This window comes from Sinohyriopsis cumingii, chromosome 5 (assembly GCF_028554795.1).
Source record: "Sinohyriopsis cumingii isolate HCF-2022 chromosome 5, ASM2855479v2, whole genome shotgun sequence".
NCBI lineage: Eukaryota > Metazoa > Mollusca > Bivalvia > Unionida > Unionidae > Sinohyriopsis > Sinohyriopsis cumingii.
Window position 1 is genome coordinate 58,639,074 of NC_142965.1, and position 27,273 is coordinate 58,666,346.

Sequence of the window (27,273 nt, forward strand, 5' to 3'; positions counted from 1 at the left end):
TTAAATTCTGCTCTTCTACCCATACTAGTATAATATGGTAATTATTACACTCGTTTCATAAATTTAAATTAATGAATAGATCCAATACTTATGGATAGGTATAATGAAATTTTTTATCGCCAAGTATTGTCCACAGCCTGTCATTGTGTGGTCGATAGAAGTCCTCTAACAGTTTTCGTGTGGCCGGTAACATCTCAAATGTCTTTGTTCTTTGGTTAAGCTTCTCTTTAGAGAGAATACGACTTGAAGCTCGCAAAGGTGGAAATTCTGACAAAGAAGATAAAGTAAATAGAAATGTTTGAATATTTAAAAAGAATATTAAAAGATTTTTGTAATTAAGCTAATCTTCAAAACGACAGTTATAACCATTCAAAACTAGTAATGATGTAAAGAATTTCAGGAAGATCTATAACACCAAAAATATCCACTTGATTGTGGGAAAGTCCAGTAGCACCAAAACATCCTCTGGACTGTAGGACATATCTATATCTTGCTGATTCGAAATAACTGAAGAATTATACAGTATACATAAATCATTCAAGTCAGGCTGAACATCAGGATTTTGAGAGAGAAAAAATATATTACATGCAATTGGTGTTGGAGCAGTCCTTGTCACTTTTCTTACATACCATTGACGAAAATGTGTTGGTGTGCACAAAATTAAAGATGGTTGTGTTAGCTATTGCAAGGTTTACTAGAATGCATATATTTATTGAAAATTAAATTCTAAGAACAAATTGGATCAATGATTAGCATAACGTCATCACTATATTAGCATTCAGCGAGTCAAAGAATAAGAAGGCTTAGTTGTTCCAACTTTTACTCCACTAAAGGTAACTGTCGTAAACATTTTCTGATGTTATTTAGATCGAGATCGCTCTTCTGGGGTTTCTCCGGTACTAATTGGTCAAGAAATGACAATTTGAGATTCAGCTACCTTGAATTCTCGAATAATTATTCTTCTCTTTCAAATTATGACTGTATGTTCAAATATAAAATAGTTAAAAATTCGAAAACTTTAAGTGGAAGCATAAGTGTATGGTCATAACAAGTTAAAACTAAATATCACTACAGTCATATAAATATTTAAAGAACTTAATTTTATTGGCTAGAAAATATCGCAAATCACTTTTAAACCGTTATGTAGACAATCAACTGCACGTTATAAACTTCGTCATGTTTCTTACAAACTATCCGATTTAGAACTGAAGTTCAACTGAAAATCAGTCCCACTTTGACATTAATATTTCGATTCTATTTGCGATTTAGCACGGCTTCCATCGCTGATATCGATGTTATTGAAAGAAAATCAGCCAGCAAGCACTTCATGAAGATGAGTGGGGTGTAAGGATCATTACGTGTTAAGAGATCTCTGCATTCTCTCTTGTATATATAGATATTGTATATATGTATAAATCACTGATATATTTAACAGTAAGCTGAGTATATCCTTTATATTGTGACAACTGTCCTTTTCAGCCTTTTATCTATTTTAATTTCTGTGCATAATTGTAATTTGTCCCTCAAAAAGCAGAGAGGAATATTTTTTTATCAAATATCTTGTTTTCATTTATTGATCAAAAACATTCTTTGTTATAGTTGTTAACCGATCCTCAAAGGTAGTTTTATTTGAGCATACTGCAAAATGACGTTTTAGCAGACCAGCTGATTCTTGAAAAATTTCTGATTTTGTTTTCTTGGTCACTGTGACTTGTACAGATTACACCATAGTTTGGGCGACATACAGCCGTGACCATTAATTAGTTCGCAGTCTAACCTGAAATCTCAGATCATAATTATCCAGAATGCAAAACGAAAACAAAATATTTAAACGGTTAAAATACATTTTATGTGAAATGACTTTAAGCAATAATAAATCCATTCAACTTACCAAGTTGCAGAAAGTCAAAGACTGTAACCAGAGTAGTCCTAACGTCTTTTACATAATCTTCTGTTTTGAGAAACAAAAACTGTTCTCGAGGGAAAACTCGAAACCAGTCTGAAATATGAACTGAGTACAGTCCAACTCTTATCCGATTCTGCAATAGAGACAGTTTACCTGTAAGTAGCTATAATTGTCAGCAATTATGCTCTAAAACAATGGTTCTTTTATTTTACTTAATCAGCATATAAGGTGTAGTATGCTTGTAATTATCCCGTTTGGGGCATTTACTGAAGAGAAAAGTATTTTAAAAATGTTATTTTAGAAAAAACACAAAATATATATGATTGCTAGTAATAATAATAATAATAATAATAATAATAATAATAATAATTTTTTGAGATATAAATTGTGTGAGAACGAAAAATCTCCCTAAATCTCCCGAGAACCAAAAGTAATTAGTACAGTATTATACAAGTTTGTGTTATATTTTATATAGAACCTTCAAATAACTGGTATTATTCAAGTATGGGTTATATTTTATATACAACCCTCAAGTAATTAGTATTACACAAGTATGGGTTACATTTTATATAGAACCCTCAAGTAATTAGTATTACACAAGTATGGGATACATTTTATATAGAACCCTCAAGTAATTAGTAATACACAAGTATGGGTTACATTTTATATAGAACCCTTAAGTAATTAGTATTCTACAAGATTGAGTTATATTTTATATAGTAATTCCTATTTTTCCAAGTATGGGTTATATTGTATATAAAGCCCTCAAATAACTGGTAGTATACAAGTGTGGGTTATATTTTAGACAGAATCCTCAAGTAACTGGTTTTACACAAGCGTAGGTTATATTTGACATAGAATCTTCCAAGTAGTTGTTGGGATTCAAATGTGGGTTATATTTAAGACACAATCCTCAAATAAATGTTATTATACAGTGTGTGTTATATTTTACATAGAACCCTCAAGTAAATGGTATTATTTAGGTATGTCTTATACTTTATATAGAACTCTCATGTAATTGGTATTATACATGTATGTGTTATACTTTATATAGAACTCTCATGTAATTGGTATTATATAGGTATGTGTTATACTTTATATAGAACTCTCATGTAATTGGTATTATACATGTATGTGTTATACTTTATATAGAACTCTCATGTAATTGGTATTATATAGGTATGTGTTATACTTTATATAGAACTCTCATGTAATTGGTATTATATAGGAATTGTGTTATACTTTATATAGAACTCTTATGTAATTGGTATTATATAGGTATGTGTTATACTTTATATAGAACTCTCATGTAATTGGTATTATATAGGTATGTGTTATACTTTATATAGAACTCTTATGTAATTGGTATTATACATGTATGTGTTATACTTTATATAGAACTCTCATGTAATTGGTATTATATAGGTATGTGTTATACTTTATATAGAACCCTCATGTAATTGGTATCAGCGGCGTCGCTAGGGTTGGTGTCACCCAGTGCGGTAAACTCATGGTGTCACCCCTCCAGACTTCCACCATGGATTTCTTCTTCTTAAAATAACTCCAAATGTTGCTCCGACCAGCTCTGAATCTCATTCAAATAAGCACCAGACGCTCTGCAGACTGCATGGTGGCACCTTGTGCCTGCTAGTCATGTATATAACTATGATCGGTTATCCGCTTATGAAATCCGACTAGACCGAGCAGAGTGTGCTCTGTAAAATTTGCAATTTTTCATTTTGGTGTCACCCCTCTGAGATGGTGTCACCCGGTGCGGTCCGCACCCTCCGCACCCCCCTAGCGACGCCACTGATTGGTATTATACATGTATGTGTTATACTTTATATAGAACTCTCATGTAATTGGTATTATATAGGTATGTGTTATACTTTATATAGAACCCTCATGTAAATGGTATTATCTCCTCTCTCTCTTTATATATATATATATATATATATATATATATATATATATATATATATATATATATATATATATATATATATATTATTACCTTTATTGTTGTGATTGACTTGTTATATGCACATCCTCGTTCAGTGTTATATTTCAAGCAGTCTTTAAATTTGTTCACAGCATCTACAGTTACGTTGTGAAATAACTCTGCATTTGTGTTGTAGTTAAACTGTTCGCTGAAGTATAGATGCCCTGAAAGTAGTCTGCAATATTAAAATGAGAAAAGTACAGTATCAGAATGAGAAAAGTACATTATCAAAATAAGAAAATAGAAGAAAAAAAAACACAAGGGGCGCATTCTAATTACTGTCAACCTGAGTTGTGAGGTATATTAAACAAGTAAAGAGAAACATCTTTACAAAATAAAGTTTGTCTTCCTGACTAGGTGAAACTTAGAAATGAATACTTACATTCAAGTAACTAAACACGAAACGTGATCATTTTGTGTGCAAGGGCTTGTGTTATGGCGATGTATTACAACTGTACTTGACGAGCGTTCGCTGTCTACTTCGTATCTGTATATGTACTGGCTTTGAGAGATGTGACAATTACCACAAAATTGACCCTGAAAGAATGCCTTGTAATAATTTTAATCTTATTATTGCATAAAATAATGTTCGATTACTGCGTACATACAATACGTACAATACCTAGAATATCTAGATGACATGTATAAATGAAGAGATCGCACGAGTTAAGAAACACTTCGAGTCCAACATTTTGACCGAACAGTTAATGCATAAAATATGTGTGTTCCGTTTCCCGCGAATACAAAATTCTCATTCCGATGATGAATGACCAGGTTAAATCTGAAATTCTTCATCACGTGATAGAAATCAACCTAACAATAGTGAGTATGCTAAAGAAGAGTGATCTAGACAGCATCATCATCTGAAAGAGGCGCATAGGTTATAAGTTAACAGAAGGAAGTTGTTGCCAAAATAGAACACAATAGACAATGATGCAAACGCCCACGACAGTACGAAGAGTAAACTATATGAGGTGAGATAAGACAAATATGAGTATCACATTCACAAACTATATAGGTTGGTCAGGGCGTCCACGTCCGTTGGTAAGCTACTCGTACTAACTCTCACGAAACCCTTTCAGAAAGGTTAGCAAGCAGTATGAGTTATTCTATTCCTTCGGAAAAGAAAAAGGTTCAAATAAAAATACATATCAGCAAATAAAGAAATACGGATGAAAATGTTACATCAAATTCAATAGCAATTCATAGACCTAACACATTCATAGTTTTAATTTTTTTAATTGACAATAAATCTAAATTTCAAATTAGACTGAGTCATAATGACGTGATGTGAGTTGGAAAAAAAGACCTCAGTGGTACCATACAGGTACACAAAGACGATGTATTTCATATTCATCGTTTAAACATATGGATATCTCCAGCTGACGGAACATAAAAAAATACTTCAAAAAAATTGCGAGTTGGATAAATTCAATGGAAAAAATGGAGTTTTCATTGAAAGTTAAAAACGGATAAGAACATTTTGCAAGCAGGCTATCTTTCATTACGGATTTTCACATTTCTTGTATAATATAGTAATATCTCGTATTCTTTTGTAATGCGATATTTTCAGCTTTAAGGATTCCTTAATGCACATAAGTTTGTGTGAAACATAACATTAGCGGTAGAAAAATGTTTAAATGTGTGGTAATATTTTGAGAAATAAAGTTGTAGATAATGATATTACTGGTACAACACTGCACTAAGCCCTATTTATAATTCTTTTCGTTTTCTTTTTCCTTTTGCTTTTTCTGTTTCAAGCGAAATATTCCATTAGACAATCTATGTCCACAAAAGTGAGTTTTCATTCAGATAACTGAAGAGGGACTAACAATTGACAGACGTTTTACAAATGAAACACAAACACACAGATGTAATAAACATGTTGCATTTTTCATGGAAAGTTGGCCTTCTCGTTTTGACACAAGTTCATTTGACAATTGTTATTTAATTTACAAAAGTGCACTTTTATATTGTTTTCCTTGTACCGGATTATTTTCTATCTATTGTATTACCTTTCAACAGGGTCTCGAATCATGACGATAATTTTGATGTGGGGTACCAAGTGGTGTACATGATCGGCGTTCGTATACTTAGGTTCCATGAGGTTTGCGTTTTCAGGCAATTGGAACCATTCGTCATTTATCGGCATGGTATTGACAGAGCCTTCACCTCCAAGCAATAAAAGACGTGTTATTTTTTTAAATGTTTAGCCAGGCTAGTGCTTAAGTATTGCCGGTACCTTCACCTTAGATCAATAAAATACGTATTATATTTTTGGTAATGTATAACCAGAACTGGATTAAAGTATTTTAAACCCTATGCATGCATACTTTTTTTCTGGCACTACATGAAACAAACTGAATAGCAACAAAATGACACTATATCCATCGTCAGGAGCGTATATAAGTTTGTAAACACAGCAACATAAACGTTGTCGTAATCAGAGGATGTTTGATTTATAACTAAATAGACAGTTTTCAGAATTTCTCCAAACATATAACCTCTTATGAGCACATTCTTCCATTTGAACTGTGTTAAATTAAGAGTCTCTACCGTTCTTATAATACAACCACCACAATATGACGCTTGAATGAAACGCCCGAACGCACCAGAAAATATTTGTAAATTGACTGAAGGTTACAAGCAAACTCAACTATGCGTTCAAATCCTTTACATAAAACGACGTAAGACAAACTAAACTAAAGCAAATAAGACAGAGTCTAACAATTGTGTAATCTGAATTTGAAGAAAATCTGAAGCAACTGCTAACCTGTGATTTTCCCATGGTAAGGGTGACCATTTCTTTCTTCAAAGTGATCTTCGATATAGTGTGTTGCCTCTGTGAAATATTCCAGGTATGTCTCCAATAACCAAGTTCCATCTTTCTCTGTTGCATACAAAGTATCGAATTTAAAACAGGACCAAATTAGATCTATCAATCATCTCTCTCTCTCTCTCTCTCTCTCTCTCTTTCTCTCTCTCCAACGAACAAATGCCATTAACATAAAGGTTAGAAAATCTTTTCATTCGAACTCTAAGGAGGATTGAACCCGGGCCCGCGGGTAAACGGCACCCATTGCATTGCCTGTTAGAACTATTACACACAAGTAAAAATGAAGATAATACAGTCTCTGCTTAATTGAAAGATTACATTCCTCAGGTCATTTCGTTGACGTTTTCAATTCGATGTACACACCGTACATAACTGCAAGAGATCAAGAGACTGCTTTATTCAAGGTTTTCTGTTCGATCCAGAGACGTAATTTTGACGATTATTTAGTTTAAAGGAGCAGTGGTCACTACTAAATAATTTCTTTGCAAATCTTCTATTCTGAATTTATATACACAAAATGACTCCACTGTGATATCTAATTTAAACTGACTTTCCTCAAAAAGGAAAAATGCAGGAAATATTATTCCTACTTGACTATTACCCTGTGATATTTTTGAAATTATTTTAACATACAGGAACCAAAGACAGTCAAGAAAACCGTAGAAAGATAAACTGAAGATGAACATGAACTATATAACTGCATTATATACGTGTTATTTAGTCTTAGTCACTGTTAAAAGACCATACATAATTTAATCAACTTTTCATATACATCCAATCAATATGTATGCCCCTCTAATTTAACAATACTACCGCGAAATAAGTTTCTAAGATTCACAGTTTTGTTTTCTCTCACTGTCTGTGTGTGTATGTAAATATTTACCTGTTCGGGTTACCGGTGGTCTAATTGTCGGCGTGTCATTATCTGCAAAATTAGACAATATTTTCTTGATCATTTGAGGCAAAAAAGGAGTAAATACATTAACCTTTGATTCAAATTTAGCGGAACTTGCACCAACGAAGTGTTTACAAATCATTATAAATGCCTTGGCAGGAAAATCGCGTATTGTATGTAACTCACTATGCACAATAAACATTATAATATGATACATTCTCTATTAATTACCACTATATTTATTAAGCCTTCGCAATAAGCGTTTAGATTTTTTTTAAAATCGCAACAAGTGTAGCAGAAAAAGTAGAAGTTATTAGTTCTTCACAGCAGAAAGGAACTATATATGTATTCATGCGTGTCTCCATTCTTGTGTCCTTTGACAATATTAAATACTATTGCACTGTTCCGAGGACAGCTCATGTGGCCTAGAGGATGGAGCGTCCGCCTCGGACGCGGGAGGTCGTGGCTTCGATCCCAGACCGAATCATACCAAAGACTTTGAAAAAATGTTACTAACAGCTGCAATGCTTGGCGCTCAGCATTAAGAAGTTAGTGTTGAGAGTGGTCGGCCCGGTGTTTAATTCTGAGACCCGGCTTTTCAAAATAACGTGATTGGGGACATCATGCTAAATGTCTGCGGCATGATTCCCCCAGTGCTAGACATCACTATAAACTGACACACTGCCGACATCGCAGCGATATTACTGTAAAATTGTGAAAGCTACGTTAAAAATCCAACTCTCTCTCTCTCTCTCTCTCTCTCTCTCTCTCTCTCTCTCACACACACACACACACACACACTGTGTCGAGGACCGACTAGTCACCATAGAAACACTATGGACCTAAGCAAAGATGAGGCGCTCAGTCCATACACTTCTCTTAGCAAAAGCCGTTTTTGCAGTATATAAATGTTATGTATTTATATTTGGCTTTTGTCATGTCGGTAATCGAGGGTTTTGAATGGAGTTTATATCTACATGACCTTTGTCATAATTATAATGGTAAACAAGATGTCAATCAGAATGTGAGTTCAGGAGTTAATGGAATTTTCCATTAGTTTTTCAGAAAATGCTATTGCGCTATAGGCCAAGTGGTAGTGTATAAATACCAAATAAATTATTCATTCCTGTTTCGTGTCAGTGTTTGTGAATCTATGATAAGGCTGTAGTTGTGTTCAGATATAATTTTAGAGTAATTATTTATTTAAGTCATTGATTGAAATTACTAAATGTTCATTTGCGCTGGATTCACACATTATTTGGAATAATTGTGAATTCATCCGAAGACATTCTGGATTGCATCATTAGTAACCAGAAAATTCAGGACTGTTAAAATTACTCAAAATTGAATTATCTATTCTTTTGAATCTGAGATAGTATATTTCATAACTATTTCGGATTTAATTTGTAATACTGTAAGTATTTCTTGGAAGAAAATGAAAAGATACTTTATTCCAGGTGATAAGCACTAGGATGAGAGACAATTGTTTCTTCTCTTCATACATTTCCTTGATACCTTCGTAACGGATTCGTGTCAACATTTAAAATAGTCAGAAATAGCATGCATTTCACATTCATACTTCGTGGGTTTTCCATGAGTGAACGTTGCAAACGAGGTTTCGCAATGGACGTAGCTGATCTCAAAGCACTATAAAGGCCTTCCGACCACGTATGTACCTGACTTGCATACAATTCTTTTGTTGATGTTACAGAAGCATACCATGCAGATACCAGTGGCAAAGTGGTTATAACCCCTGCGTCTCATATATTTTATAACGTACGACATGGAGTATAATTTTGACACCCGGCTTGTAATTCTGAATTTTCTCGCTATTAATTCGTTTTGTAAACGCTTTCTTGTTATTTGTTGTTTGTTTAATTTTTAAAAAATTCATATATATATATATATATATATATATATATATATATATATATATATATATATATATATATATATATATATATGTTACTTTCTGTGTTGTATAAACTTTGTATTTTATTTTAGGGAAACCGTTCTTTCTCATCGCGTAATCTCTGTATATTGAACCGGATACAGGTCACGGGGCACTTGGTCATGGGAATTTGACGCTCGTTTTTGCATCGCTTGACATATTTACATTTGTTAGCGTTCTTGATTTGCAGGTTCAGGAATATGTCTTATAGGTTAAGGTGACAATTACAAGTATAATCTTTCTTTAATTATTCTAAAATGTTATTGTTATCTAAATAAAACCTTTATTATCCATGATAATGCGTGAATATTCTTTTCTTTAAGAAATGCAGATGTAATATATTACAATGGAATAGAGAACGGGTCAATTTTCGTTCAAACGCCATTTATTTGCAGTAGAACGCGATGTAGATATTTCGTGCTGATGTCAACTGTGACGTGTGTGGATCGTATGCAGCTTGATCTGATACTGATCTACATCGTAATAAGTATGATCCATGTCATCCGTCTTGAGGTGAACATTTTTGAATTTTATGCACAACTAATTTTATTTTCCAAGAGTAAGAGACGACCTACATTTTGGAAGTAATAAATCTCTCGATCGATCGATCGATGCTGATTGTAAACCCCTACATCAAATCCGGTCTGAAAATCGCTACATACTGACATGCTAGGAAGACATATAGTGCATGCGAGTTTCGCGGGTCCGTAAGGTACTAGAAGACCTTTTTGGAAACAAGATCCGATATATAATATACAGTTACAAACTTTGCATGGATATGGTGGGCTATTATCCCCGAATATCGTATACATGACTCTGTATTATGAATACATTGGTAAATGAACTGCATACATGACACACCCTGTATTATAAATACAGGTACATGAATCGCATGTATGCCACACTATAATATGAATACATGATTAATGAATCGCATGCATGACTTCTACTGTATGATGAATATATGACACATGAATAGCATTATTGTATTAAACTGTAACCTACTTTATGTTATTTCATCATCACTATACTATTTTCTTAGTTATCAATATTCACACCCAAACCTCGTTGTTTTTCTCGTCATTTCTTACATTGTCATTTTTATGCAATATATAGAACTTTAAAAAAAATATGTTGTGGCAATAGATTCTACAAATCTGGAGACACACCAATGCAATAAAGAGTGTACATGTAAAAGAATATAACACGCAGATGACAATGACCAAATGGTTATAGTCCCTGCGTCACATATAGTGTGTGTGTGTGTGTGGGATTATGATTTTTAACATAGCTTTAGCTATTTTGAAGTCATATCGCGACGATGTCTGCAGTGTGGCAGTTTATAGTGATGTCTAGCACTGAGGCATCATGCCGCAGAAATGTAGTATGATGTCCCACCTAGTCAAGTTATCCTGACACCAGGCCGACCAGTCCTAACACTAACCTCTTAATGCTGAGCGCCTAGCGAGGCAGCTGTTAGTCCCATTTGTGTAAGTCTTTCGTATGACACGGCCGGGGTTTGAACCCACGACTTCTCGCTTCCGATGCGTACGCTCTAACCCATGTATTTTGTAACGCACGGCATGATGTTTGTTTTCATGAGACCCGGCTAATCATTGGAAAGTTTCTCGAAAATTACTTCTTTTATAAACATTTCATCAGTTTTCGGTGTATTTGACTTGCCTTTGTAAAAAAAAATAAACATGTATAAGTATTTTTCGATAGAATTTTACATCCTACCCTCTGTCAACTTTTCCCTGTTATGGAGAAACCGTTCTCACCCAACACGTAATATATGACTAATGTCCCGTAAATTGGTCATAGGGCACTTGGTCATAGGACACTTGGTCATAGGGCACTTGGTCATAGGATAAATGATGTCCATGTTTGTACTGCTTGACATATTTACAATTGTTAGAGGGCCACAAATTGCTACTTAATGACTTGCTAGGAAGAAGACCAGTATATGTTGTTGTTGTTGTGGGGTTTAACGCCATTTTTCAGCACAAGATAGGCTATACATGGCGGCAAGTATTACTGTTGGAGGAAGAAACTGGTAAAACCACGGAAAGAACCACCGACCCACGACAAGCTACTGGCAAACTTTCTCACATACCCACCTAGGTCGAATCCGAGACTCGAACCCACGCAGACAGAGGTGAGATGGCAGTGAACCGTAACGGTGAGCGCTTTAGACCACTCGGCCACTCGGGGCCCCGAAGACCAGTATATAAACACATCCACAGTGACCGTGCGTTTCGCGGGTCTGTAATGTCCTAGATCGCCTGCATTTATCAAGAGTCGATATGTTGCAAACCTTTGCATGGATATGGAAGCCTTTTATCCTCGAATATCGCATACATGACTCAGTCTGTATTATGTATGAATACATGGTACATTAATATTATTATCGTGTGGAGTGCGCGCTCAGCCATTTTAACAGCGTCATCCTCAGCAACGTGCAGAGCCTGCAGTCCACCGGGGTATTGAGGGGGATTACCGCCATGATTATTTGCGTGTATTTCCCAATCTTCCTTGATGCATTATTGTAATTGGCTGCTTGCAAGTGCTACTGTCAGAATTCTATCAACGTGTATTGTATTTTCATTGATGCAAATTCTACGTGGCAGTTTGCAAGTACTACCTTCTTTCTGCCTTATTGTAAATGACTGCTTGCAAGTGCTACATTCATAATTCTCGTCATGAATATTTTATTTTTCATTGATCCAAGCTGTAAATGGTTGCTTGCAAGTTTTTCGATCTACTTTCCTTCTGCGTCATTGTATCTTGCGATTTGTCAACTACTGAATTGATTATGTAGTTTGTCGTATGACAAACGCTATGTCAGTTATTACAAGTTTTTTATATTCTGTTTCTAAACTTTACAATTACATCATTCGAACTACTTTTTTCATATAGATTTGGCCTTGCAACAGTGTAAATACTATGTTTCATTAGTATCGTCTTTGTTGTCCAACTCGTGCCACCATCTTTTCTTATAATGGCATACTAGAGCATAGCATGGCATTATGACAACAGACAGCGCTCTAAATTTCTTAAGTTTTTCCTTTACAAGAAATAATGATTGCTCCCCACGGAGCTTTACATCATTCATTTTGTGTCAATAACTCTTTCGGTCCCTTTTTTGAAGGTGTATGTTAGCAACAAAGTTTTAATCATCTCTAAAAACCATATGCTTTCTCTAGAATCTAAGTGATTTATAGCACCCTACGAAAACAAAAACGCATACATTACAGCAAGATGGTCCATCTTTTTCAACCCCAGTTTTGACGCACTTAAGATTTACCTTCGCCGTTTAAGAAATCTACTTCTTAGTGATATCTCTCATTACTTTGGAAACATTAGTTATTTTAGTAAGGATAAAAAATGACAATGATATATTCCCCGGTACTCTTCTTAACGAGCTTTCATTAGACGAATCCTGGTTGTAAGGATTGTATTGTACGTCACCCATTTTGACGCATCCCACGGACGTCAATCTTTCCCTGTGATACTCTTGTAAATAAGCTCCCGCAAAATAAAATATTTCAGAGCAACATCAACAGCACATACAACAATGTTAATAGGTAAAATGACATTAAAACAATTAAGCATTCCTTACAGGTGTTATTATTCTTATCACGATCTTTATTTTGGAACATATTTTGCCGCAAAAACCGAAATAATCAAACTGTGGAAAATCATGACCGTATCATGATAAAAATGTTTACATGCGATTAGAAAGATTAGATTTTGTGTACAATTGTTTTCCAATACTTAATTTGCATTGGTAATGTACAGAACCTCAACATTTTAATGTATCTATTATAAATATAAAAAAAAAAAAAAACATCTTTAAAACTGGTTTGCATCCTTTAAAACTTTTGTCTCTAAAGGTGGAAATAACGAGACAAAAGATGTTACATGAGATTTTACTTTTATACATTGTAATTCTTGCCATTAGCAAACCAATTAAAATTAATAATTTGGTTCAGGAATTTTAAAAATATAAATATAGCACCCCTGGGTTCTAATTATTCAGCTGCTCTTTGTCACATTAAAGATTTTTTTTAAAAAAAGCTTTAAAGAATTTTTGAAATATGAATGTAGTGACGCATGATTTTGACTTGTTAATTTAGCTGCTTTTTACAATATGTAAGTAGTTTAGTGAGCTATGTTCAAAGAAAGAGAGAGAGAGAAAGAAAGAGAGAGAGAATGCACCAAAACTTCATATTTCATTATGTCATTGTAATTGTATACATGTATCCTTAGTTGATGAGTATGTTTTGGGACAGTCTTCAGCAAGTATCAACAAAAGAATACTGATCTTATTCGATAACTATACAGGGTAGAATTTTACAGATCACTGTCTTTTTATATGGTTTTATTCTATTTAAATGCCTACATGTATCATGGGTAGTTGAGGGTGTTTTGGGACAGTCTTTTGTTGTTTTAGGGTAGTCATGGGGTCGTTCATTTGGTGATAAATACCAATATGGGAAAAAAAACTCTCCTGATCTTACTCGATAATTATATAATGCAGTATTTTACTGATCACTGTTTTTTTAATGTCTGATTCAATATAATGGTATACATGTATCCTGGGTAGGTGAGAGTGTTTTCTGACAGTCTTGAGCTAGCCCCATTACGTTCAGGGTGACAGATAGAAATTAAACTGTTGGATGCCTAATTCATGCGTAAGTTGTTGAAAATAATCAAACATAAACTTTGCTGGACAGATTTGGGGAGGCAAACAATTGTTAAAATCATTGCCTAAACTTTTTGAACAGTTTTTGCTTTAATATTATTCAAAGAAATAGACAATGGAAATCTTGAGAACGCACGTATTATGGTCAACAAGTATTGGTTGCTTGACTTGGCTTTAGGTAAAGAACCATTTTTCTGTTAAATGGCTTGTCAGGTGGTCAACTGCAGGAATAGGTTGCAGATGTGCCTTAGATATCTTCTGATTGGGATTTCCAACCATTTGACAAGTGTGACAAGATCTATGGTACTTATATACATCACTTTTAATTTTCAGCAAATAAAAGTGATTCGGGATCTACGTTGGATAGCGGAAAGATTACAGTCCTCACCCTCCTTGATTTGTCTGCAGCATTTGACACAATCGACCATGCTATATTACTTCACCGTCGCCAGCATGTATTTGGCATTCATGATACAGCCTTACTGTGGTTCAAATCCGACTTGGTCAACAGGACACAAATTGTATCTGCAAATGGAATACACTCCAGCCCAGTTGATCTATGTTGTGGTGCTCCACGGGGTCTGTTCTTGGACCTGTTCTCTTCATTCTGTACACTCAGTCGCTCTCAAGCGTCATAGATCATCATCCAGTGTCTCACCAATTGTACGCCGATGACACCCAAATATACAAATCTAGCCACCCAACTGAAGTTGATGCTATCATCCAAGGTGTAGAGAGGTGCATTTCTGATGTGAAATCATGGATGACTTGTAACAAGCTGCAGATAAATGATGATAAAACTGAGGCCATTCTGATCACAACACAAAGACTTTCTCATTCAGATCCTTTACCTCAAACAATAAATGTCAGCAACGCCTACATTAAATTCACACAATCAGTACGAAACCTAGGTGTTACTCTGGACAGTACTCTCACATTGCACCTACATGTCATGAACATATGCAAGGCTGCATATCTTGAGCTGAGACGCATCAGCTCAGTTCGCAAATATCTTTCAGTTGATGCCACTAAAACACTTGTGTGTTCATTAGTTCTTTCAAGACTGGACTATCGTAACCCAATTATGTCTGGTTCATCTCAATATCTACTCCAGAAACTTCAAAAAGTTCAAAACACAGCTGCTCGGATCATACTTAGTGTACCACGATCAGAGCACACTTCCCCGCTGCTCTGTACCCTACACTGGCTATCCATTCGATCCAGAATCAAACACAAAATTTGTTCTCTGTGCTACGTTTCACTATCGGACTCTAGTCCAACATACCTATCCGACTTCACCCATGTGTACACACCAGCAAGGTAATTACACTCCTCTTCTGACAATCGTATGTACTCATTATTCCCACTATGAAAGCAAAGTCATATGGACAGCGTTCTTTTGCATACCAGGGCCCAACAACGTGGAATGAATTGCCTACTGAACTTAGACACAAAGACACAGTGATCACATTCAAGAAGGCTCTCAAAACTCACTTATTTTGACTGCAAGAATAAACTTAAAGACCTAATAATGTTTCCTACCTGAAATATTCTCAACATGTTTTTTTATTTTTTAATGTTTTTCTAATTTTATTGTGTTTGTTTTTGTAATAACATTATTATATGCTTTTTATTTTATAGGTGTTGTCTAATGTTGTAAAGCGCTTAGAGCTTCTAAAGATTAGGCGCTAAACAAAGTCCTCATTATTATTATTATTATTATTATTATTATTATTTGATTGAAACAAGATGGCCGCTATCGCTTAACCGGCTTGAAGCAGCTGTTCCGTTTTTTAGTGCCGTTTTCATGATATTTGTGCTTGTTGCCTGTTTTCATCTTCGTTATTGTGTTCATTATGTATTGGCTGTTAAATTCGTATGTGTTTCTTCATCTCTTTGTTTTGGAAACGAGAATAATTAGACTTTTTCTCAGCTGTCTTGCTTCCACTGTTTTTGAACAAACCGCCATCACGTGATACTCGCCAGTCAACCCGTTTATGCTACGATGGATCCTCATTAATTGCTTTAAATGTTCACTTCTTGGCTCCCCACACTACATTGTGCTCGAGACTAAACGAACTGGGACTACATTCATCATTACCTAAATGTAAACAGAAGCGAAAAAAGAAACGTTGTTTCAAAGCTGGCCGGCGTAGAACAGGAAGAAGAATTCCAGTTATCTCCCTTATTTCGGCACAACCATTAAAAAAAATTTCGACCGTTAATTTAGATAACCTAATTCAAATCCCATTTAATTCGCCAACGTTTGTGTCACCTATCCAAGAAATACCTCTGCGCATTGCATTATTCAATGCCCAGTCAGTAGGACCGCCGGAAAAGCGCACAGAATTAGTTAATTTTATCAACGACCAAAAGGGGTCCCGAGTGGCCGAGTGGTCTAAAGAGCTCTCCGTTAAGGATCACTGCCATCTCACCTCTGTCTGCGCCGGTTCGAGACTCAGATTCAGTCAATGTGGGTATGTGAGAAAGCTTGCCAGTAACTTCTCCTGGGTCGGTGGTTCTTTCCGGGGTTTTTCCCGGGTTCTTCCTCCACCATTAATACTGGCCGCCATGTATAGCCTATCGTGTGCTGAAAAATGGAGTTAAACCCTACAACAACAGCAACAACAACAACAACGACCAAAATGTTGACATATTTTTCGTGACAAAAACATGGCTAAAAACATCAGGCGATGAGCCCAAGTGTGCGGATCTAACACCCACTGGCTACTCCATGAAGTCGTTCCCCCGTAATTCTCGTGGAGGTGGAATTGCTGTCATCACAAAGAACTCTATGATAAAACATCTTAACTATACCAAAACATTCAATTTCGACCACACATCGTTTGAACTAATCCAAGCCACACTCACACTGGTGCAAAGGTCAGTCCATGTTTTCTGCCTATACCGCCCTCCTCCTAGTAGAACAAACAAGCTGGCTGACTCTCTCTTTTTGGAACAGTTTCCGAATCTCCTGGAGTACGGAAATTCGATAGGTGGCAACCTGATTATTCTTAGAGATTTCAGCTTTCACTTTGACTGTCCCAGAAACTCAAATACATCAAAACTCATAGATTGTATTAATGTTTTCAACCTCAAAGCAGTCAGTTCACCAACCCACCCATAAACATGGTCACATTTTAGACTGGATTCTTCATAGACCTGATGATAACATTCTACGGTCCTCCCTGGTATCCCATGACCTTGCATCAGATCACCTCTGCATTATATGCCATCTTGACGTATCAGTCCCTAACCCTCCACCTTTATCTGCTACGAAGAGAAACCTCCGTATGATAAACAGAACCAAACTAATGCACGACATCCAAGCAAACCTAACAACTTGCTTACCTCCTCCCGCAGAACAACTCGATAACTGTCTGCGTTCATTACTTGACAAACATGCCCCAGCTACCAAGTGCAGGGTGTCAATTCAAAAGTGTTCTCGATGGTATAGCAGTGTTATGGACCAGCTTCGCACGGCTAAAAGAGACTGCCGTAAAGCTGAGAGGCTTTGGCTTTCCACCAGACTCACTATTCATAAACAAATCTATGAAGTCGCTAAGAAGAATGTCACAAATATAGTCCATGCAGCGAAATCAACCCACTACACTAAGATCATGGAAAGTTCCAGCTGCAAAGAGCTCTTCGAGATTACTAACAAGCTAATGTCAAGGAACAAATCAACACCACTTCCAACTACCTTCTCTCCAGTCGACCTTCCGGACATGTTTCCAAATTTCTTCCGTGACAAAGTACAAACCATTAGAGATAAGCTAGACACCAAAATTTCATTTGACTCGTCGTCACCATACATTTGGAATACAGAATTTGAGCTGCAACCATTAACAGCATTTGAACTGGTCTCTATGGATTTCATACGTACAATCCTGATGAAGAGTGCACCAAAGTCATGTGAACTTGATCCAATTCCAACATCACTGCTGCTTGAGTGCCTAGATCCAGTATTGACTTCACTAACTGACGTTATTAATACCTTTCTCTCATCTGGGGAATTCCCATCATTTTTCAAAACTGCCATTGTAAAGCCTCTGCTGAAGAAACCAACACTAGACCATAACGATTTAAAGAACTACCGCCCAGTTTCTAATCTCCCATTCATTTAAAAAATCTTAGAAAAGGTTGTTCTATCCCAGCTTGTATCTCATCTAAATTCAAAATTCTGCAAATGGAATACACTCCAGCCCAGTTGATCTATGTTGTGGTGTTCCACAGGGGTCTGTTCTTGGACCTGTTCTGTTCATTCTGTACACTCAGTCGTTCAATTATGTCTGGTTCATCTCAGTATCTACTCCAGAAACTTCAAACACAGCTGCTCGGATCATACTTAGAGTACCACGATCAGAGCACACTTCCCCGCTGCTCTGTACCCTACACTGGCTATCCATTCGATCCAGAATCAAACACAAAATTTGTTCTCTGTGCTACATTTCACTGTCGGATTCTAGTCCAACATACCTATCTGACCTCACCCATATGTACACACCAGCAAGATACTTACGCTCATCTTCTGACAATCGTATACTCATTATTCCCACTATGAAAACAAAGTCATATGGACAGCGTTCTTTTGCATACCAGGGCCCAGCAACGTGGAATGAATTGCCTACTGAACTTAGACACAAAGACACAGTGATCACATTCAAGAGGGCTCTCAAAACTCACTTATTTCGACTGCAAGAACAAACTTAAAGACCTAATAATGTTTCCTACCTGAAAGATTCTCAGCATGTTTTTTTTTTTTTTTTTTTTTTAATTTCATGGTGTTTGTTTTTGTAATAATATTATTATGTTTCTTATCTTATAGGTGTTGTCTAATGTTGTAAAGCGCTTAGAGCTTCTAAAGATTAGGCGCTATACAAAGTCCTCATTATTTTATATATATATATATATATATATATATATATATATATATATATATATATATATATATATATATATATATATATATATATATATATATATATATATATATATAATTAAATTGCCACTGTAAACTGCATATTAACAGTCAAATTTAATTACATATGGTTGAGAGAATAAACAAAATCCTCATCTCTATAATGCACTCTCTCTCTCTCTCTCTCTCTCTCTCTCTCTCTCTTGAATAAAGAAATGAAAGTATGGCATCGAGGTGCAATTATCTGCAATTTGTTCAAACCTTATGAGGTCTTTATTGCTACAAAAGGCAGAATTCGCACTGCACTCTAAAATAATAAATATGCTCTAAACTGATAACATTGTGAATGAGAATATATAAACAAATTAGGGCCTTAACTCCTACTTGCAAGAGGCTCCCTATTCTCCCACCGTGCGGCAGCAGTAATTAAACAAAGTGTTAAAATAAAATGGGGTGGGAAGGGTTAGCGGAAATATAACGTTGTGTAAATACATCTAATTGTATATAATTTGATACATTTCATTTATTTTGTGTGACATGCGGGACACCTCTCTTCCGAATGTTAATACTCGGAGATATCAGCTGCTGTAATTTAATTCGAATGATGTTTTAAATAAGACGTAAAACATGCCGTAAAGTGGTATAACATCTTGTTGTTAGGGTCAGGGAGTAGTTGTATTGTAAGAAATTCACGTGTCACGGCGCCATCTGTTGTCATAACGAGGCATTATTTTATGCTAACTTCCTTGATTCCAACTTAGAACTTGCTTGATGGTGCAATTTGTGAAACCTGTGACTAAGCAAGTTTAGAAATGGAATGTTAAAACTTGTAATAACTGACATCATTTGCCATACGACAAACTAAAGAATCAATTCAGTAGATGGCAAATTGCAAGATACAAGGACGCAGAAGGAAAGAAGATCTAGGCACTTTCAAGCAGCCATTTACAGCTTGCATCAATGAAGAATAGAAAATTCATGACTAGAATTATGAATGTAGCACTTGCAAGCAGCCATTTACAATAATGCAGAAGGAACGTAGCACTTGCAAACTGCCACGTATAATCTGCGACAATGAAGAATACAATATATATTGATAGAATTATGGAAGTAGCACTTGAAAGCAGCCATTTACAATGGATCATCAAGGAAAATTAGAAAATACATGCATATAATTATGGCGGTAATCCCCCTCAATACCGGGGAACCTTGTCAATGGTCCATGAATAGCATGCATGATTCACTCTGCATTATGATCACGTGGTATATGAATAACGCATGATTCACTCTGTATTATGAATACAAGATGCATGTATCACATGCAAGACTCACTCTATATTAAGACTACATGGCACATGAATCGCATTATTATACTGGACTGTAACTTGCTTAATGTTCTTTCATTAAGAACCCTCCAATAGTTTCTTAGTTATCAATATCCAAAGCCAAACCTCGTTGTTTATCTCGTCATTCCTTACATTGCCATTGTTGTATGATATATAGAACTTGTTGTTGTTCTTGCTGTAGGGTTTAACGCCATTTTCAGCACAATTTAGGCTATAGTGGTGGAGGAAGAACCCGGGGAAAACCCCGGGAAGAACCACCGACCAACGAGAAACTACTGGCAAGCTTTATCACGTACCCACGTTAGCAGAGCCTGAGACTCGAAACCACACAATATAGAACTTCTGATGACGAAAGAAAAATCTTGCCGTACTAGATTTAACAATTTTGCATGTAATTACAAATGCTGAAATAAATGTTGGTGTTTTACTAATGGTATGTATATTTGATTTAATTTATATTTAATTTAATTGTTTGTTTGTAAGTTTTTAATTTTTTCCATTACATGCTATTGCAATGTAATTTTAATTACTGGATTTAACATTTTCCAGAAGTTTATTTTCCAGAAATTTAATTAAATTTGATCTGACTGTTTTTCGAAAACACTAGTAATAGAAACGTTGTACTTAATGATGACATAGTTCCTGGCCTTGAGTCAGAATCAATAAGAGCTGAAGTAAACAACTTTTTTCTTTTTGTATTTTTTTTTTAGTGTAGCATTCATAAAGCGAAATCTATGCCATACTGGAAGTAAGTGATGTTTGGCATGTATAAATCTGATATATTGTTTGGCATGTATAAATCTGATATATTGTTCCTGAAGGGTGATCATGTGACCTTCATACGGGAATCGGTAGTGCGTTTTAAAAATTAGTATATAACTGTTTTCTATAGAAAATGTGGGCAGTCAGGCTTTAAACCATTGACACATGATGGTGTTTTTTATGATCCGTTTGAGCTGAATGTTTAATTTTTCTTCAAATTATTTGGATTATCAGAGATTATTTTTCCCAAGAAATACATGTTCTCTAAATTAGTTCTTGGACAAGGATAGTTATCGAAATGTACAAAGAATTCAATCACTTGAATGTTTTTTCTTGTTGTGATTCAACAAAGAACTGTTGACACTTCAGTACGACGCTGACCACAGCATACGTCATCACCTTCCAGTTTGAATTCCACTAGGACATTTTATTACTAGGACTTCTATTTTTTAATGCTTGGATTATTGTTGAATTATTTTTGGATTTGATTCGTAGAACGGTAAGTACCTTTTCTCATTTCTACCTCGTTTTTTAGGGAAATAAAATATTTGTTAAATTTTACAAAGCTTTTTGTCTTCACTCTTTTCTTGTTGCGTTTTGTAATAGCCTTAACATGACACGAAATATTTATGTCATAATAAATCTAAGTCATTCATTAATAAAATAAAATAAAAAATTTCCGTGTGGTAAGCTTTCCCCATTCTTGCACGCTATTTAATGTTAAAAGTAATATGAGCAGAAATATTCAGCTGTATTCCAAACCTTAATATCTTCTTCTGCTATGGACACTTTATCAATATCAAAGATAAATTATTTTGGGGAGGAGGGATCTCTTACTAAAATATTACCTCCCTGAACAAGCTAATAAATGCTGATATAAATATAAAAGGGTATTTCATTATTCGGAACTTATACAATACCTTGTCAATTGTGTGACCTGCAATCTTCAAACCTTTGAAGAGAAACTAGAATGTGACTTAGTTTATAACATAAATAGAAAGTAGTGTGTATTAAAAAATAGGTTAAAATAACCAAAAACAATATTGATATTAGGAAAAGACTTTTGGATATAATCTGATAACAACAATGTATTTGCGCATATTTATATCAATCAGTTTCGTGAACGTTATTCTATGATAATTTAATTGAAAAGACCCGTAATAGTTTCTCTTCAGCAGACTTTGCTTTCAGTACATGAAATGATTTTTACCTGATATTTCTATAACACCGAAAAATATTAAGTTTTATCTTTAATCCTTTTATTTTTCTCAATGCAATTATTCCAACTAGAGTGTGCACTGTATCTTTATATTACCTGTTGCAAGAGCCAAATGTGTATTGTTTTATTACGATTTGCTATACCCTACCACATTTTGCTGGGGGGGGGGGGGTGTCGTAATTTAAAGATATAATATATTCTTCATTTACTTCAATTGCAGTTAATATAGACGATTTAATAGTAATTAATCAGAGTAATTATTTCGTGCGCGTAACATACGATTTGCTATTCTGCATGGTTTCTTAATCAATTAATTTAAATCCTTTGCCAATCTTTGACATGTGTCACGTTAATAGACAACAGATAACAGACATTATTAGACAGCAATATTCTCGATGGTCTTTTATAGTGAGAGAATAAAAGACGATTAAAAGTAAAGATAAAAACCCTAGTATTGCTAGTATTAGTATTTTTGAATGTCGACAATGGGGGGGGGGGAACAGGTTTAATGACAATAACTGAATAAATCGAGCTCAGAATATACTGTATAATGAACGAAGTAACTCGATAATTTTGCAGATCGAAGAACAGAATAACGTAGCAGATCTAAGTAGCTATCTAATGTAGCAGATTGAAATAGTGAAATAGTGTAGCAGATCCAATTAGTTGGATAATATTGCAGATCGAAGTAGCTGGATAATGTAGCAGATTGAAATAGCGAAATAGTTTAGCAGATCTAAGTAGCTGAATACCGTAACAAATAAGTTGTTATATAAGAAGCCTTCGTGCAATCAATCGCATTATCATGCATTGCTCTTAAAAAATCCTAAAACTTCATTAATTAATCTAACACAATACTTTAAGATAAATCCACCTGCATCGCGTATTATCCAGTGCCTTTAAGTTATTATCTCTTGCCGTAGCTAAAACTACTTACAAAATCTTCTGTTGTCAAAAAACATCGGCTCCTTTTCTGTTCGATGCACTACAATATCCGGATGCTGTATCATTCTGTGCCAGAGATCTGTTGTCCCGCATTTTGGAAATCCAGCGATTATAAAATATGGAAGACAATATAAATGTCCGCCAGAGTCTTTTACTTTGTTGATTACTGAATATTCGTTTTGCTGTGTCTTTATCCCAACCGGTATCTGATAGTCCTTTTCTCTTGACAGTTTTATTCCCCGATTTGGTCGAAGACTGGTGTTATATCTGGTGATGTGTATTGAATCATTGTATAGTCCTTTCCAGTTTCCATCGGTGGCATTAGTGGTTTCACCCCTTGTTGCCTCTTTTCTTATAAAACATGGGTTTTTATAATTTGGCAAGAAATCAAATTTGGGCTGAAAAACAAATTTGTTTTTGCTGTTTTTTCTTGTTTTTTGTTTGTTCCTGTTTTTAAGCCTAGGAGTTATTCCAAAATATTTCAATTTTAATGTCAGATGTTACTTTATTTTTAACAGTATTTTCAATGTATGCATGATAAACTTTAAAAATTTGCGTTATAGTTTATATATTAATATTTGTAACGTACTTTCTAGGTATACATGATAAATCAGAACATAGCTCGGCTTCCGAACAATTACCTATTTAGTTTATTTACATTCATCAAGCTAATACTAACAGAATACTTGAGTATTTGCTATAGTGCTTCATTCTTTAAATTAGTATGTACTTGTATTAATTTTATATTTGCTTCAGTTAGTGTGCATTTACTTTATTGTTTCCTTTGCTTCAATTACTTTCACAAAAGTCGTATGCGTAAATAAATTTCGTCACTGCAAAACGGAGGAGCAATTATGTTTGGAACATTACATGTTTTGGGGTATTTTAGGTTGCAATGACAGCATTATGTGCACTTATGTACGTTAGTTCAAATTCTTTATCCAAAAAGACTTTTACTGTTAAAAAGACCGACAACATAATGTTTGCAAAACAAATACCCTTTACAAATATTGTCTACGTTCAGATACCATAATCGCGTTTATTCATAAAGTACACATTATTATTACTAAATTAACAAGAACAACGATATGTATTATAATTTTCGTATGAATATTAATGTTTGTAACAATGATTAAATCGACAACCAACATTAAACACACGTAAATCTGATTGAAAATATTATGAATGTGAATTATCAAGAAGTAATTCATCTTCAACCAAGAACTCATATATATATATATATATATATATATATATATATATATATATATATATATATATATATATATATAGTGTGTGTGTGTGTGTGTGTGTGTGTGTGTGATGTGTTTATGTATGTATATGTATTATGTATGTATGTATGTGTATGTATGTATGCATGCATGCATGCATGCATGTATGTATGTATGTATGTATGTATGTAGCAGCCAACTAATCAAACACATTAAGTGAGACTTTCACAGAAACAGCACATACCTGTGCCATCAAATTCTGTAGAGATTTTCTCGTATCAGAATGCATAGATCTGCTTGCCCTTCTGATGGCTAAGAATTCTGGGTACGGGAGCGTAGAGGAAATCCATAGATTGACTAGCCATAGAATACACAGAACCACAAAGATAATCCACGTGACTCTATAGTATAATTGTCGGCTGTATCGGAAAGAGCGAATGCAAAATCCAATCCTGCGTTTACTCATGCCGTTTGTACCGAATTTACAGCTTTGATTGTTCGACAGTAAGAGAGAGAGAGAGAGTAAATGAAATAATAAATTTCGATCTTTCACCTCATTTTTGAAGATATGTACAACTAATGAAGAGAAAGAAGAACTGAGAACACGTGTTTGGTTACTATCCTTCTCAGGAGGTTATAACGCTTGCTGCGTTGGTTATATAGGCTGAACTCGTGACATACAGTTATTATAACGAAAACCAGTCAACCGGTTACCCCATATTGAGAAGGTAAAGTTTGGAGTACACCTCTCCGCTATTGAACTATCTGATCATTATTTCTAATCACGTTGATCTGACACTACTCGGTCGAATCGGTGTCAATTTTCTCCAGCCTGCTTTTACATGTTCTTTAACCTCAAAGATTATCTGTAACAAAAAGCAAACTACAACTGCCTTTGAAGATAAAAAACTAGGACGATAACATTTTATCTTAACTAAAACTGTAATCTTACTTCATGCGGTTGACAGTTATATTTGGCAGGGAAGAATTATCACTTCAAACCAATCTGAAAAGTTTTCTTTAAAAAGAAAGGAAACAAAATAACACAAATTCAAAATAATAGGCAATTAAGTGTTAATTATACCAAATAAATGAAAGTGGTGCCTTGTAGTCTTCAGGCATTCGCAAAACAGTTTAAGTCTATATGAAAATATTTGAGAAAGAACGGGACTTTTGTTAAATCATAAATAGTATATACAGCAGCGTAAGAATTCAGGATCTACTGTACCTGATAGTAGCTGTATGGGTGTAGTTCGGGACAAATCATAATTAATTTAGGCGCTCGTAAGTTAACGTGCGGGGTCCTCTTGGGGGACCTATTATATTCTATCACATACCTGGTTCACTTGTCATATATAGTGTGTGCAGTTTAATAATTTTTATATGACAACATATAACATATCATACTGGTTCATGTGATGCTTATTGGTCTAAATGACCCCATGAAATTCTTGCGCAGTATTTTTTTACGGCAACATTGTTAAAAGTGGCTGGCCTCATTTGGGGCTACATAGTAACATTTCTAGACTTGACCACAACATGTGCCACTATAGTTACTAGGGTACAACGATTTGCCCAAAACTGTATTTCGACATATTGCAGCATATCAAACCCATATTGCAATACGTATTGTGATGCAGTAATACTTAATGAAATTAAAATAATAACTATAATATGTACTACTTGAAAGATACAACATCTCTAAGTGACGTTACCTTGTAAGACTTCAAATCATAGTCAAATAAATATAAAATTATTTTAAAATGAAACTAATCTGCAAGCAACTGAAAGCAGTCAAAGTATCAGCAAATAAAAACATCACTGTCATTTCTAGCCTGGCTGCTTGTTTTAGTTTGAACTTTACAGAAACCTAAATTTAAAAGTCTCAACACACTTGAACAATGTTTTTTTCTTTTCTTTTACTAAGAAGTTAACGTTTCTTGTATATTTACCTGGTAGGCGAATCATTAAAAATGGCTCTTTCATTTGTCTGATAATATCAGTCATTTTCCTATGCGGCGAAGGTAACTGACAAGAGTTCTCACTGAAATGGAAGTGTGAGTGATTCTGAAGATGTTTTCTTCGATTTCATAGGTTTGGTAATTTCTCGAAGCGGAAGCAGGCAATTCATGATGTCCTCAGCAAGTGTAATAGCTTTTTCCGATAAATAACTTATGTCGATTGCGTTGCGTCTCACGTCTTTAGCAATTAAAGCAGTTTAAGCAGCAGGTGCAATTCCGGGAACCAGTTAATCATCTCAACAGCGGAGTTCCTCCTGGTGCACAATTCTTGGACCAGTTTTACGCTTTTAAGTCCGAGGAATTTAGTTTTGCCTTTAAGTACTGCATCGACTATATAGCTCCTTTAAACAATGATACAATCCTTCCCATACGAGCAAGAAATCCTGACACGCCAATGATATTTAACGCTTTCCGCACTGCTAGGGTCAGAATGTGAGCATAACAGCTTATATGTGGGTTGCTTCCCGGGCTCAGAAGCAACCACATCCATATTAGCGGCATTGTCCGTCACTATAGGAGGATTCTTGCA

General features: G+C 34.9%; 1 protein-coding gene across 1 annotated transcript; it reads right to left on the minus strand.

The window, feature by feature from the left end:
* Nucleotides 1–25,323, minus strand: LOC149799242 (carbohydrate sulfotransferase 15-like). The gene is made up of 8 exons (XM_089957047.1): nt 24,968–25,323; nt 23,484–23,889; nt 7,628–7,669; nt 6,682–6,798; nt 5,924–6,080; nt 3,921–4,083; nt 1,892–2,039; nt 1–267 (listed from the first exon to the last, which is right to left on the minus strand). The coding sequence occupies exons 1-8, from the start codon at nt 25,187–25,189 to the stop codon at nt 89–91; spliced, it is 1,434 nt and encodes a 477-aa protein (XP_089813173.1). The 5' UTR covers nt 25,190–25,323; the 3' UTR covers nt 1–88.
* Nucleotides 25,324–27,273: the final 1,950 nt, after the last annotated feature.

Coding starts and splice junctions, on each gene's coding strand:
- LOC149799242 (XM_089957047.1), bottom strand. CDS start 25,189: ATGAGTAAACGCAGGATTGGATTTTGCATTCGCTCTTTCCGATACAGC. Junction 6,799..7,627: donor ACCACCGGTAACCCGAACAG/GTAAATATTTAC, acceptor TGTATGCAACAG/AGAAAGATGGAACTTGGTTA. Junction 6,081..6,681: donor TTACCATGGGAAAATCACAG/GTTAGCAGTTGC, acceptor TATTGCTTGGAG/GTGAAGGCTCTGTCAATACC.